General features: G+C 38.7%; 1 protein-coding gene across 1 annotated transcript; it reads right to left on the bottom strand.

The window, feature by feature from the left end:
- Positions 1–7,342: 7,342 nt before the first annotated feature.
- Positions 7,343–10,905, bottom strand: LOC119785400 (class E basic helix-loop-helix protein 40-like). The gene is made up of 5 exons (XM_038288070.1): positions 10,500–10,905; positions 10,348–10,411; positions 10,013–10,120; positions 9,530–9,653; positions 7,343–9,327 (listed from the first exon to the last, which is right to left on the bottom strand). The coding sequence occupies exons 1-5, from the start codon at positions 10,565–10,567 to the stop codon at positions 8,405–8,407; spliced, it is 1,287 nt and encodes a 428-aa protein (XP_038143998.1). The 5' UTR covers positions 10,568–10,905; the 3' UTR covers positions 7,343–8,404.
- Positions 10,906–12,677: the final 1,772 nt, after the last annotated feature.

Below are 12,677 nucleotides of genomic sequence, written 5' to 3'. Positions count from 1 at the left end.
TAACCTTTGTTTTGTTTTGTTTTTTTTAGCTTTGTTTTTCTTTTTATATATTAAAACAGGGAATTATCAACTATCTCTGATCAGAGGCCTAATTTTCTCCCATAAATTATGATTTCATATAGAGGCACCAGTGTGTATCAGCCTGTATCAATAAAAATATTTATATTGATGATATGAAGGTTCTGATTTGGAGATAGAATGGGAGATTGTAGGTTTCTGTGGCTTTTGGAGGATATTGTAGAGGAGCAGGGCTTTAGCAATGGCAAAACTGAAGCAAAATATTCTGTGAACTGAGAAGAAAACAAAGTGACACTTTTTGGAAGGTTTGGGTGTTGATTTAGATTGGAAAGAAAATCAGCCATTAGCAAACCAACAATCAAACATGTTGATGAAAGAGTTTGTAGGGTGCGCGCACATTTGAAGCATGCAATTTTGACATTATGCAGCAGATCAATGGCTTAAAGTACACAGGTGAGTTCACTTCTAAATCATAAAAAATGAAGGGTTTTAGTGTTGCCTAATTAAAAATCAAGGCCTCCTAAAATACCGGTATGTTGAATCATCCCTGAAAACTCTCCCTACACTAACTTAAGCTTGGTCCTTAAGAGGTAATTGAGTAGTTTTTTTTTGAGTAATTATAGGGCATATCTTTACATTTTTAAATCAATTAGGCTTTATAATGTGAACTTATTTGATTTTTGTATGCATTTGTCTTTTTGGTTTACTTTTTTCTTTGTAAAACCCTGTTGATCCAGAATTAACTTTCCTTGGTTGGTTTAGGCAGTTTTTATTGTTGTTGTTTTTTTGTTTTTGTTTTTTTTGGCCAATCGTTAACATTTTTTTCCTATCATTCAATAAGATAATAATTCAAAAATAGTTTACTTGTCCTGATTTTCACATTTTTTTTGGTGATCAGCAAGATTTAGAAGTGACAAAAATAATAATCAAAGAAATCTGTAAAACTGTAAATACTCTTTTTGCACCCTGTTTTTATGTTTTTAATTTTTTCCACTGTATGCCATTTTATGAAGGGGAAGCAATCAGTGTGAAATTTCTCAAAAACATAAAACCATTCCAGAATTATTAATTAACCTAGACGGTCTGTTTTGAACTGGGTGCAGAGGCCGATGCCCCAGGTCACCATTTCCAAAAACTCCAAATCGATATCAGTCGATGGGTTAATTTTGTATTAATGAGAGAGTGTCCCGGGATAATAGAGTGGCCAATAAACATGTATTCATGCATGTCATTTGGTGGCTGACTATAATAATACATGGAATATTTGCAGAAAAAACTGCATTATTATATTAGATTATGGTGATAAGCAGAGATTTGAAATGCAGGTATTTTCCCCATGAAGCAGGACTAAACCCTCCAGGTCAAATCAGTTTAACATCACAGATAACTTTGACTGTTTGTATTTGATGCAAATGTGGACTCAATAATCACTACAACAAAAACAATGAAAATAATAACATAGTATGTGGTTTAAATGTGATATATCTGTGATAAGAGAATTAAAAGCAATCAGCAGTAGATAAATATATAATGCATGAAAATACAGTGCAGATATATAGCAGACTTCAAATATCTATAACAGTTTATCTATACTAAAAAAGGATCAAGTGTATTTCATTTTTTAATAGAAAAGAAAATTAAATTCCCAAAAATATTTGTAATCAACTTGTGTAGAGAGAAAAGTATGTTTGCTTAAACTGCTTGCAGCTCTGCATGTAGACACCTTCAGAATAAGGGTTGGTAGTCATGATATTCTCTTGGGCAGTATATTTGGCTAAAGCTAAAGCAGATTTAATATGTAAGGTATTCACTTTTTATATTTTGCAGATCTACATTTTATACTTTTCTTTTACAAGCCTCATGTTAGAAAACCTAATTAACTATATAATATTATAAATTATATGACTAACCATTCTATAAATATAATTACATGAATATTATAAATACTGCTACCTTTCCGTTTTAACATACCTAACCTACCAAACTCAAAATAGGGACACAGAAACTGACTTAGTCAGCAAAAACCTGATTTCTTTCAACCTGTGCAGGAAAGTAGACCTAAAGAATTGAGCGCCCCCTTGTGGGGAAACACGCTGACGTTCAAATTAGAAATTGTGTTGCACAATGCATGTGTAACTGGAAGTTATTGCATGCTGTTCATTTCACCTACAACGATCCCACGTGGTCTTATTCAGTATTCAGTAAAGTAATAAAATAACCATAGAGTACCACCATCACCTGTACTGTAAGTATTTGCACCACAAACCTGGTCAGGGCTTTGTTTGCATGTATTGCTGCATCAACGTTGTCCTGCATAAAAGCAATCACTGTGTGGTTTTACTGAAGTGTGATGTAGGCAACAGCAGCTTTGACACTGACCTTCAGGTCAACAATATTTTTGGCCCTGGAGTCTCTCATCTTCCCCTTGGCAGTACTCCATAGCTCCAGTTTGAGGTCAGGGCAGTTTGCTGGGAGGTCAGTAACACCATGGTCATTGACCCAGGTTTTGTTGCCTTTGGCAGTGTGGGCAGATGTCCAAGTTCTGCTGGGAAGCTGAATCTGCATCTCACTAAAGATGGTTAGAAGGAGGAAGCGTGAAGTGCTGTTAAATATCTTGATAGAAAGTGATTCTAACCACTGACTTGAGAAAATACAGAGGATTAAAAATACCTATTGAGACAGCAGTATTTCCAGGGATTTTGTAGGCTATAATATAATATTTTTAATCAGGAAAGTTTTCTTTGGCCTCATACAAATGATGTTCACAAACTTTTCAGCATTTACCAGAGTTGACTCACAACCCATACTATTGGTAAAGTGTCTTTAAATAAAAACATTTTTCCAGGTTTTTTATTGTAATCACACTGTCACAAGTACAGAGAAAGAAATTAACTCTCTGCATTTAACCCAGCCCCTTCGGGAGCAGTGGGCTGCCACTCTGGGTAAAGACCACGAGTGGCAGTCTGTGGGAGTGTGGCTCGCACACAGAACCTCTGGATTCCTTTTTTTTTTTTTTCCAAGCTCTAAGCCCTAACCACTTGGCCACCACTCCTCTGACCACAAATTTAATTATATTGCAAACAGAATCGACAACCACAGTAATTGGTTTTATCAATTGTTAAGTGTTTTTGTACTTTGACCTAAATGCTTATTGTTTACTTTAATATATCAATGATTCAGTTTGGAATAAATCACACTCCACCTACATTACTGTTATACAGTACTTTGAATCAACATTTGAAGACAAATGAAAGTCATGACATTGCTTTTCAACCATGCTTCAACAGAATTTGAAAAAAAAAAAGAAAAAAGAAAGAAACTTGAAACAGACCTGGACAAAAATGATTGTACCCTTAACTTAATATTTAAATGCTGTAATTTTGGAGCAATCACTGCAATCAAGTGATTTGTGCAACTGTCAACGAGACATCTGCTCCTCTCTGCAGGTGTTTTTGTCCACTGCCCCAGATGTATCAGATATGAAAGCTCCCTCTTCCAGACGGCATCTTTCAGCTCCTTCCAAAGATGCTTAATAGAATTTATCTTTGGGCTCATAAAGGCCACTTCAGAGTATAATGTTTTACTCTCAGCCATTCTTGGGTGTTTCTAGCTGTGTGTTGTGGGTCATTATCCTGTTGAAGACCCATGACCTGAGACATTTCTTTCTAGAATGCTTTAAGTCTTCAGTTTTTATTGAACCCCGCAGAGAATCAGATACCCTGTGCCAGATGAAGCAAAGCAGCCGTTGAACTAACAGCCTCCTCCATGTTTTACTGTAGGGACAATTTTCTCATCCGTCCATAGGAAAGACACTCCTCTGTGGCTTGTCAACATGTATTTTAGTGAAATAGTTTGGCTTATTTAGGGTTTGTTTCAAACAATGGTGTCCTCCTTCGTCATCTCCAATTAAGTCTACTTTGGCTCGAACAATGACGGATGGTGCAATCTGACACTGATGTTTCTTAAAGGAATAGTACACCCAAAACATGATTAGCCTTCATTTTCTACTCACCCCCATGCTGAACAACACTGTGGAGTACTTTTTTGATATCTCAAATGCATCTGGAGATCTGGGAGGCTTCTTGCTGTCTGTTGACATTCAAATAATGGAGGTCTGTGGGCCAGAGGCAGAAAGGTCCATAAAAGTCCACAAAAAACGTGTCAATATTCCTCCATACTGCTTGTCCAATGTATTCCAAGTGTCCTGAGTGGGTAGCATCCAGAATTTACTCGAAACAAAGTCATTTAGAATGTTTTTAGAGCATAAACAGTAGTATATAGGATTTCCTGAAAGCGCGCGCCTGCGCGTTCACGATGCTACGGAAGCCGGCAGACCAAACCAGATGAAAGTACGCATTCAGCATCTGCTCTGCCGTTAATGCAAGCGTAGAAGAAGAAATGTGCTGTTTACCTGTGCAAAGAAAGAAACAACGAAAGAAAAATGTTTGAGGACTTCAGTGTTGAGGAAGAGCATGAGTTCTTTGCCGAGCTGAATGCGCACTTTCATCTGGCTTGGTCTGCCGCGTTTTCCGTAGCGTCGTGAACTCGCAGGCGCGCGCTTTCAGGAAATCCTATACACTACTGTTTATGCTCTAAAAACATTCTAAATGACTTCGTTTCGAGTAAATTATGGATGATACCCACTCAGGACACTTGGAATACATTGGACGAGCAGTATGGAGGAATATTGACACATTTTTTGTGGACTTTTATGGACCTTTCTGCCTCGGGCACCACAGACCTCCATTATTTGAATGTTAGCAGACAGCAAGAAGCCTCCCAGATCTCCAGATGCATTTGAGATATCAAAAAAGTACTCCAGAGTGTTGTTCAGCATGGTGGTGAGTAGAAAATGAAGGCTAATCATGTTTTGGGTGTACTATTCCTTTAAGCTTGAAGTTTGCCTTTAATCTCTTAAGTTTTCCTAGGCTCTTTTTTTTTAATCCAGTGGTATTATATGTATCTTTAATTCATCATCCGTTTTCCTCCTGCATTCATGTCGGGGGAGGTTGGTTACAGTCCAATGGGTCTTTGATGTCTAAATATGTGCAACTGCACATATAACAGGAACATCAAGCAGCTTTGATAAGGTCTTATAGCTTTTACCTTTAACATGTTGGTCAATAATATCCTTTGCTTCCTCTGGTCCATGTTGCGTGTAACACACACCTGTACCCCTATATACAGGCCCACTGACTGATTACAAGATTGTAAACACCTGTTGTGCTAATCAGTGGACACACCTTGATTTAACATGTCCCTTTGGTAAGCTTATTTTCAGCCTTTTCTTGGGGTAGGCTATATCCTTTTGTCCAGGTCACTTTCATTAGTTTGTTTTAAAATTAACTCTGTTTAAGCATGGTTAAAAAGCAATGTCTGACTTTCATTTGTTCATTTTCATAGAATTTTTATTTATTCGTTTTGTCAGATAAGAGTTATTTCTGTTACGAATGTGGGGTTTTCTTTTATTAAATTCCAAACAATTTTGTGCATGCGTGTTTATTCTATTCTGTTCTATTCTATTTTATTTTATTCTATTCATTGTAATGCCTCCAAATGCCCAGCAGGTGGTAATAAAACTAAAAACTCAGATTAAGGTTAATCACCAACTATTACAGAAATGTAACCCTAACAGTCTTTATCTGTATTGGCATCTGTAGGTTTTAAGAATGACAACATCTGTGTATGTTTTAGTTTTTTTTTTTTTTTTAGAACAAACTAGAAACGTTTTAACTAAAAAACTTCTCAACCTGGAACAAAATATGGACAAATGCTCAAGTGATGTACTGTTTATGCACTGTTTAATGTTTAAGTAAACAGACTGGATAAAACAGCGACGTTTAAGAAGGACTTTAGGATTACAATGTGAATATTTTTATCCCTAACCATTAACTGCATTAAACACTTTATTCCAACTTTAATATGAATAAAAAACTTGTTACAGCGATGGGATATGGTGGTTGTCATATACACAGATTATCAGCATTAGAAAATTAGAAAAAACATTAGAAAAAATTTATTTGACAGTGGCTTATGGCATTTCAAGGTGATATTTTTGTATTTAAGGATTCAGTCTTTCCTTTCAAACTAAGTTTCAAATGAAGTGTTTGATTTAAAAAACTAATATATGTATATATCATTCATATTTTGCCTTTTTCTTTTGTTTAAAGTTTCACCTTTTCTTTGTTAAGCTGTGTCTCTCAATAGAACCATTTACATATTTCTTCCTTTCATTAACTGTGTATTTACTGTTTTTTTCCCCTTCCATAAAAATAATCCTGATCCGTTTATACAGTGCTTATCTTTTTATTCTGATCATTGTACTTCTTGCTGTCTTTTAGCTGAATGTTTTTGAACTGCTCCTATCTTTAGTTGAGTTTTTCTTTTCCTCACAGTCACTGAAAAACCATTGCCTCTCCCATAGAAAGTGACTCTGGCTCAGTTCTCCTCTGTTTAGCTTTGCTCCTATCTTTGGCAGAACCATTCACTGAGTTTTACAGCTCTTCAGAGTATGTTTCTTTATTTTCGTTTACCAAACATACTTATGGTCCAGTCCATGTTTTTAGTCCTGTCTTTATTGGATGGAGCCAATAACAGGCACTGCTGGTTTTGCTGTTCACACTCCTTGCATTAAGCTTTTATTTGCTGTATGTATGTACGTGGAGCCATTTCTCTTTCCAGGATTATGTTGAGTTGTGACTGTTTTAAGGAGAGCCACTTACAGGGCTATTGGCACAAACAATTATTTGCCTGCTCCTTGATTTCTGTCCTGATTTCAAGGCAAAACAATTTGTAAGTCAGTTGCAATCACTGATTCTCTGATCTAGTTTTTATATTAACAAAAAATAAAAAATTGTTCTGGAGCAGTGTATGCACTTTCAACTGACTTTTTAATTCTGTACTATTCTGTTTCTTTGAGTTAAAGGGATGATGCTACTTTACACTGTTGCCACATACTTGCTAAGGATAACAAACTGCTGCAAAGACTAAAATGGATTCAATTAGCTGGATTTTCAATGTTATATCAATTATAACTTTTTGCTTATCTGAAGTTTATTCCATTAGTTTTCAATTTAACCATACGACAGTTCTTTATTGGGGTAATTGGTGTCATTGTCTGGTAACGTTTTAAGATCACAGCTGTAATTTGGTTCTATATTGACTGAATAAAAATAATTAACATGTGTTTCACCATCTGAGTGAATGCAGTTGAAAGCCTTCTCAAATGTGGCTGCGAGGGATTTATTTACACAATATTCAGAGATTTTTTTATTTTTGCATATTTTTAATGCTATTAATGATATATATGTAATGAAAACAAATATCCATGGGAAAAATACTTTATTAATACACATATCTGATTTATATCAACATTTATAGACAAAATATGTACAACAAACATCTTTCTATAGGTCCCAAAATATAAAACTTTAAGTACCTTACTTTCCATAAAAAACTAATCTTCTGTTAAAACTTACATTCACTTCACCCTCCTCCCTCATATCTTTGACTCCAGCTTTAATAAATTGTACAGAGAATAAACTGCAGTTTATCAGCTTCTCACAAGTAAAATGCAACAGCAAGAACAAACACCAGGTTTGACTTGAGCAGAAACACGTTGAGTACGCAGACCAGGTCCATCACAGTGCTACAGAATGTACACTTCTGAGTACACAACATCGTCCACACTCTGCGCTTTCTACGGCTGCCTGAGTGCAGAGTGCAAGCATAGGTATCAAAAATAGAAATATATACAAGAAATCTATGAACAGTAATTACAGAAATCCCTCTCAGTTCATCAACACACACAATAAACAAGACAAGTGACTTGTTTTGGCCATACAGTGGCCTATCCCTTCATCTGCTAAGGCTGTCTCCTGACCCATTCTGTACACACTTCAGAACTTCTGGGTGTTTATAGTAATCAATGTTGAGCTAAAGGGCCTTTCAGTGATCAGAATGGTGCACAAAGGACATAGGCATCATAGTTTGGGTGATTCATTACTATTTTGGTGCAAAACGTTCTCTAAAGTACAACATGGCAAGTCTTTGTCACAAGTACAGAGTGAGATGAATAACTGTCATAGGCGTTAACATTTCAACAGCAGCATCTTAAAGACTTCTTTCATTACATTCAACCAATGTGTATGCATGTGCAGGGCAGTTTGGGTTCAGACAATACATCAATAAACGAGGAAAAAAAAACACTGAGCTTTAAACATTCAGCCAGAGATTTGCATTCCTCCCAGTGTGGATGGGTAATATCTGACCTCCAGATGAGGAAAATAGAAGATGATTATAGATTACAAACAGCTCAGTCAGGTTTTCCCCTTACTGCCACTGGCTATCAGAAAAGGCATTGTCCCTTCACCTGTTTCTTCATTTCTCATTCTTTGGTTTCCAGGCTGAGGGGTGGTACCTGCTTTAGTGCCTGAAGGAGAGCAGGGGAGTCCATGGGGGTCTGAGATATGGCTGGGGCAGGAGAGCCTCCTCTGGGAGACATCACAAGTTGCGGTGGAGGTGGTCTCTCACCAGACATGGTGGGTGAGGAGCCTCCCATGCCAGGGTAGAGCATAGGCACAGCTCCAGGATACCAGCATTTCTCCAGCATTGGTAGGTAAGCTGCAGCTGAGGGGGGGATGAGGTAGAACGGCATGCAGAGAGGGTGGGTAGGTGGAGGCGGATGGCTTGGGGAAGTGCTCATGTAACTACCATAACCACTGGAGGATGATGACATTGATGACTCTCCACCTGAGAGCACCTCATCCTCAGAAGACTCCATGCGGGGCCGTTTGTGGCGAGGCTCATCATCCTCTTGTTTGATGCCAGAGCTCTGCCTGTCTCCCAGTGGTCGTTTCTGCTGGCTGTCATGGCTGTAATAATCAGAGCGTCCCTGCAGTGCCCTGCCTTCAGTTTTCTCCAGCTCCCCCCCATAGCCACTGTCTGTGTCTGTGTCACTGCCGCTCTGCTCGCCACCAGTTGGAGCATATGCCCGCTGGATAACTGGGACGCAGTTCCTCCCATAACCCTCAGCAGGTTTAGGGGGTAAGGTGGTGGGTGTTTCTTTGTGGTCCTGGCGCTGATGGTAGACTTGAACCTCTTTAGGTTTGGGACTGAGAGGGGTAAGGGGTCTGGTCGGGCTTTGCAGCACTTCAGCAGCCAGTTGGTGAAGGTGGCTGATCAGTCGAGTTGGATTCAAGTCTCCTTCTGTCTCATGATTTACTAGATATTGGAGAATCTCCTTGGCACACATGTGGAAACCAGAGCGAAACAGTTCCTCTGACTTCTCCTGGCTAACAGGGGGCTGCTCTGTGGATACATAAAAAAATAGATCAACATGAGCAAATCTACAAGAAACAAAAACATTTGTCATACATAGTAACTTCAATTGAGATTGCTTAACTGCTAAAACTTCTTCAACAGGTCACTTTCACACATTTGTTTGGCTAATCTGCTTTTTAATCGAATCTCCATATTTATGTGTGAATGCATGTAAATATCTGCAGCTCACCAATTTGCACGCCAGTCTGCAGAGCGAGGATCTTCTGCTGCTGCTGCTCCAGAAGAGATGTGAGGGCCTTTACATGTTTGAGTGTCAGCTCTAAAACCACAGCCTTCTCCAGATGGCCCAGAGTCTGTGGGGGACACAAATAGTCAGCACATGTTTAACTGCCTATTCAACACACAGGCTAAATTGCACTAGCCCTTGGCATAAGGCCTCCTCTGCTCTGTCACAACACAGCCATAGAGAAGGATTTATAAAGGTTGTTTTGTGAATCGAATAGCAAACTGCCAACTAATTTGCACACGTTGAAAATATTCATCAAACAAAATATTAAAAAAGACAGCAACAAAAAATTTAGAGTGAGCAGGCCAAGTCAGTGCACCCTGCTAAGGCGCATGTTATAACGCTGATCAGCCACTAGATGGTGCCATTTACTCAACATTAATGAATCCCATTCTCTTCAGCCTGACACTTCAAAAGTGAACTTACAGTGAGTTTCAGGTGTTCGGGTAATAAATCTTTCAGCTGAGCGATGCATTCGTTTATCCGATCGCGCCTTTTCTTCTCGATAAGTCTGTGGGGCAGCTTGTAAGTATCCTGAGAAACAAACAGAGGTTGTTATGTAAATCCTTCGTGTTTGCAGGCAGTTCCACCCATGGGGAGGAATCCAGGAGTTATGTCATAGCAGAAATTGGGTCAACCATTTATGGGAACTGCTGCCACTCTAATTCCTTCCTTGTAGATTACGTAAAATAATCTGCAGTGTGGATTTAAACAAGTTTGCAACAAGTAAGATAGTGAATAGATAGAAGATATATACTAACCTTGTTCTCTTCACCCCTTTTGATCCCTCTTCTGGGTTTATAAACATACATTTGGATATCCATCCTAAGGGAAATAAATAGATCAACCTGTAAGGAATCTGGGAATAATTTAAGGATAAAAGTGTCATAGTTTAGGGAGCAGTGGGACTTACCCCTGCATGTCTGATAGCTCAGGCTGGTGTTTGGAGAGGGAAGGTTGCGCGCTTGGAATCCGCTCCATTCTTTGTTCGGGTCCAAATATATATAAATATATTTCACCGATTTAGCCGCAAACAAACACGCATGTATTTAGAGGCGGAGTGGAGTAGACTTGAGCGTCTCAACAACAACAAAAAAATCCTATAAAAATGTTGAATTATTCATTTTAAGCACAGCTTTAAGTGTATGCGCTATATCTAAAGTGCGTTTAGTTTAAGTCCATGTAAATCCCACTCTGTGGTCCCGCCGCAGGAGGAAGTCCTCCCTCTCTGAGTGGCGCGTCGGGGAAGTGGGGGAGTTTGGAGCGACGAGTTAAATAAACCCTCTGACTCTCCGCTCAGTCTGACCTACCTCTGTCACATGAGGCTCACGTGTTAAGCGGCGCTGTATCCTCCGCAGGGAGGACGGCCCCCTTTCCCAGAGGGAGGCTCCTTATTGGCCGAGGCGCTGCTTACGTCAGAGCGGAGGCCGGCGCGCCACGAATCCCGTGTACCACCATGCTGGAGTATATGGAAACAAGGCTGAGCAGCATGGAGGGAAGGGCGGTGATGGCGGAGTGTTCAGCGGGAGTCCGGCCTGAAGGAAAGGGTTACCTAGAAATATGTACAACAAATAACAGACTGACAGGAGGGATATGATCCAGGATCATTGCCTAATGTTTGGGACTGCAGTGAGAAATAAGCAGCAGTTTAATAGACTGCACTGAAAAAAAGAATGCAACAATTTTTTGCATTTAATCATATTTAGTTACTTTAACACAATTCTTTCATGTTAGCAGGGAAGGACATAAAAACAATTGTGTTAATGTAACTAAATGTAATTACGTAAATGCCAAAAGTGGTTGCATTATTTTTTTTTCAGTGTAATAAACAATATTTACCTGGAAGTGCACAGCTCAGACAGGGGTGAGATGAACCACATGGACTTATGCATGTAGACGGTGTGTGTCGTCATACATGGTGCAGACTGTCACGTTGACCACCCCATAAGAAGATGACACCCCCATTCCTGTGCAGGCCTTCTAGAAAACTTTAGTCCAGTTGCTTAAACTCATCCTTTCAAGCTTAATTTTGGTCTATTTTTTGCATCAGGACAGCCACAAGATAATTTATAGTTGACCATGTCTAGTGTACAAATCAAAATCTATTGTCATTTCCTAGAATAAAGAACCTGCATATGTATTTCTATATTTGCATCCATGAAAGGTGGTTCCTAAAAGAATAATATGAAAACAAAAAAAATGTTTATGAGTCTTAGACTGTCCACCATCCAATCCACCATGCGATACACCATACAGGGACCCATACCCCTTTAGAAATAGACGCTAGTGTGAGTTGATGAAACTGGAAATTAATTAAATATCCAAAACATATACGGATGCTTAAAAAGTTATACGCAAATTCCTATTCTCAAGTGCTAAAGATTAGCCAGTTTGGAACACCTTTGTCTGCTCTTGCAAAATTTGTCATCAATGATATTAAATGCTGCAACTGTTATGCCATTAGAGAAGAACAGATATTTGATCCAAACAAAAAATAGATGAATTATATAAATAAGCACTTAAACTAATGAAAGCTTGTCCTTTACTCCCCAATCCATACATACACAATTATGCATATAACTGAGGAATTAGGTAGACAAATTTTAAAGCAGACTGCACCATTGTGCAGTTTGTAGAACTGCTGACTTGCATCAAGAAGGTTCCAGGTTCGATTCCCAGAGTCTTTCTGCATGGAGTTTGCATGTTCTCCCTGTGCATGCGTGGGTTCTCTCCAGGTACTCCGACTTCCTCCCACAATCCAAAACATGACTGTTAGGTTAATTGGCTTCTCAAAATTGTCCTTAGGTGTGAGTGGCTGTATGTCTCTGTGTTGCCCTGCGACAGAGAGTTGTACCCTGCCTCTCGCTAATAGAATGCTGGAGATAAGCACCGGAATAAGGGCAGAAGATGGATGGAAATTTAAAGTTTTTTTTAACAAAAATTCAAGAAAACTTCAGCTTAATTTTATGTAGTTTCACAAGTAAAGCCAAGGTCTACTTTTGGCAGCCTTAAAACCAATATTTTTAATTTGGGAGTAGCAACTATTGGGAAAAAAAATAAATAAATAAAAAAGTTTTGTTTTTAAAGTCAG

This window comes from Cyprinodon tularosa, unplaced genomic scaffold (assembly GCF_016077235.1).
Source record: "Cyprinodon tularosa strain WSP-4 unplaced genomic scaffold, ASM1607723v1 ctg248, whole genome shotgun sequence".
Lineage (NCBI taxonomy): Eukaryota > Metazoa > Chordata > Actinopteri > Cyprinodontiformes > Cyprinodontidae > Cyprinodon > Cyprinodon tularosa.
This window is presented reverse-complemented; position numbering and strand designations above follow the sequence as displayed.

Coding starts and splice junctions, on each gene's coding strand:
- LOC119785400 (XM_038288070.1), bottom strand. CDS start 10,567: ATGGAGCGGATTCCAAGCGCGCAACCTTCCCTCTCCAAACACCAGCCT. Junction 10,121..10,347: donor AAAGGGGTGAAGAGAACAAG/GTTAGTATATAT, acceptor TTTGTTTCTCAG/GATACTTACAAGCTGCCCCA. Junction 9,328..9,529: donor GCAGACTGGCGTGCAAATTG/GTGAGCTGCAGA, acceptor ATGTATCCACAG/AGCAGCCCCCTGTTAGCCAG.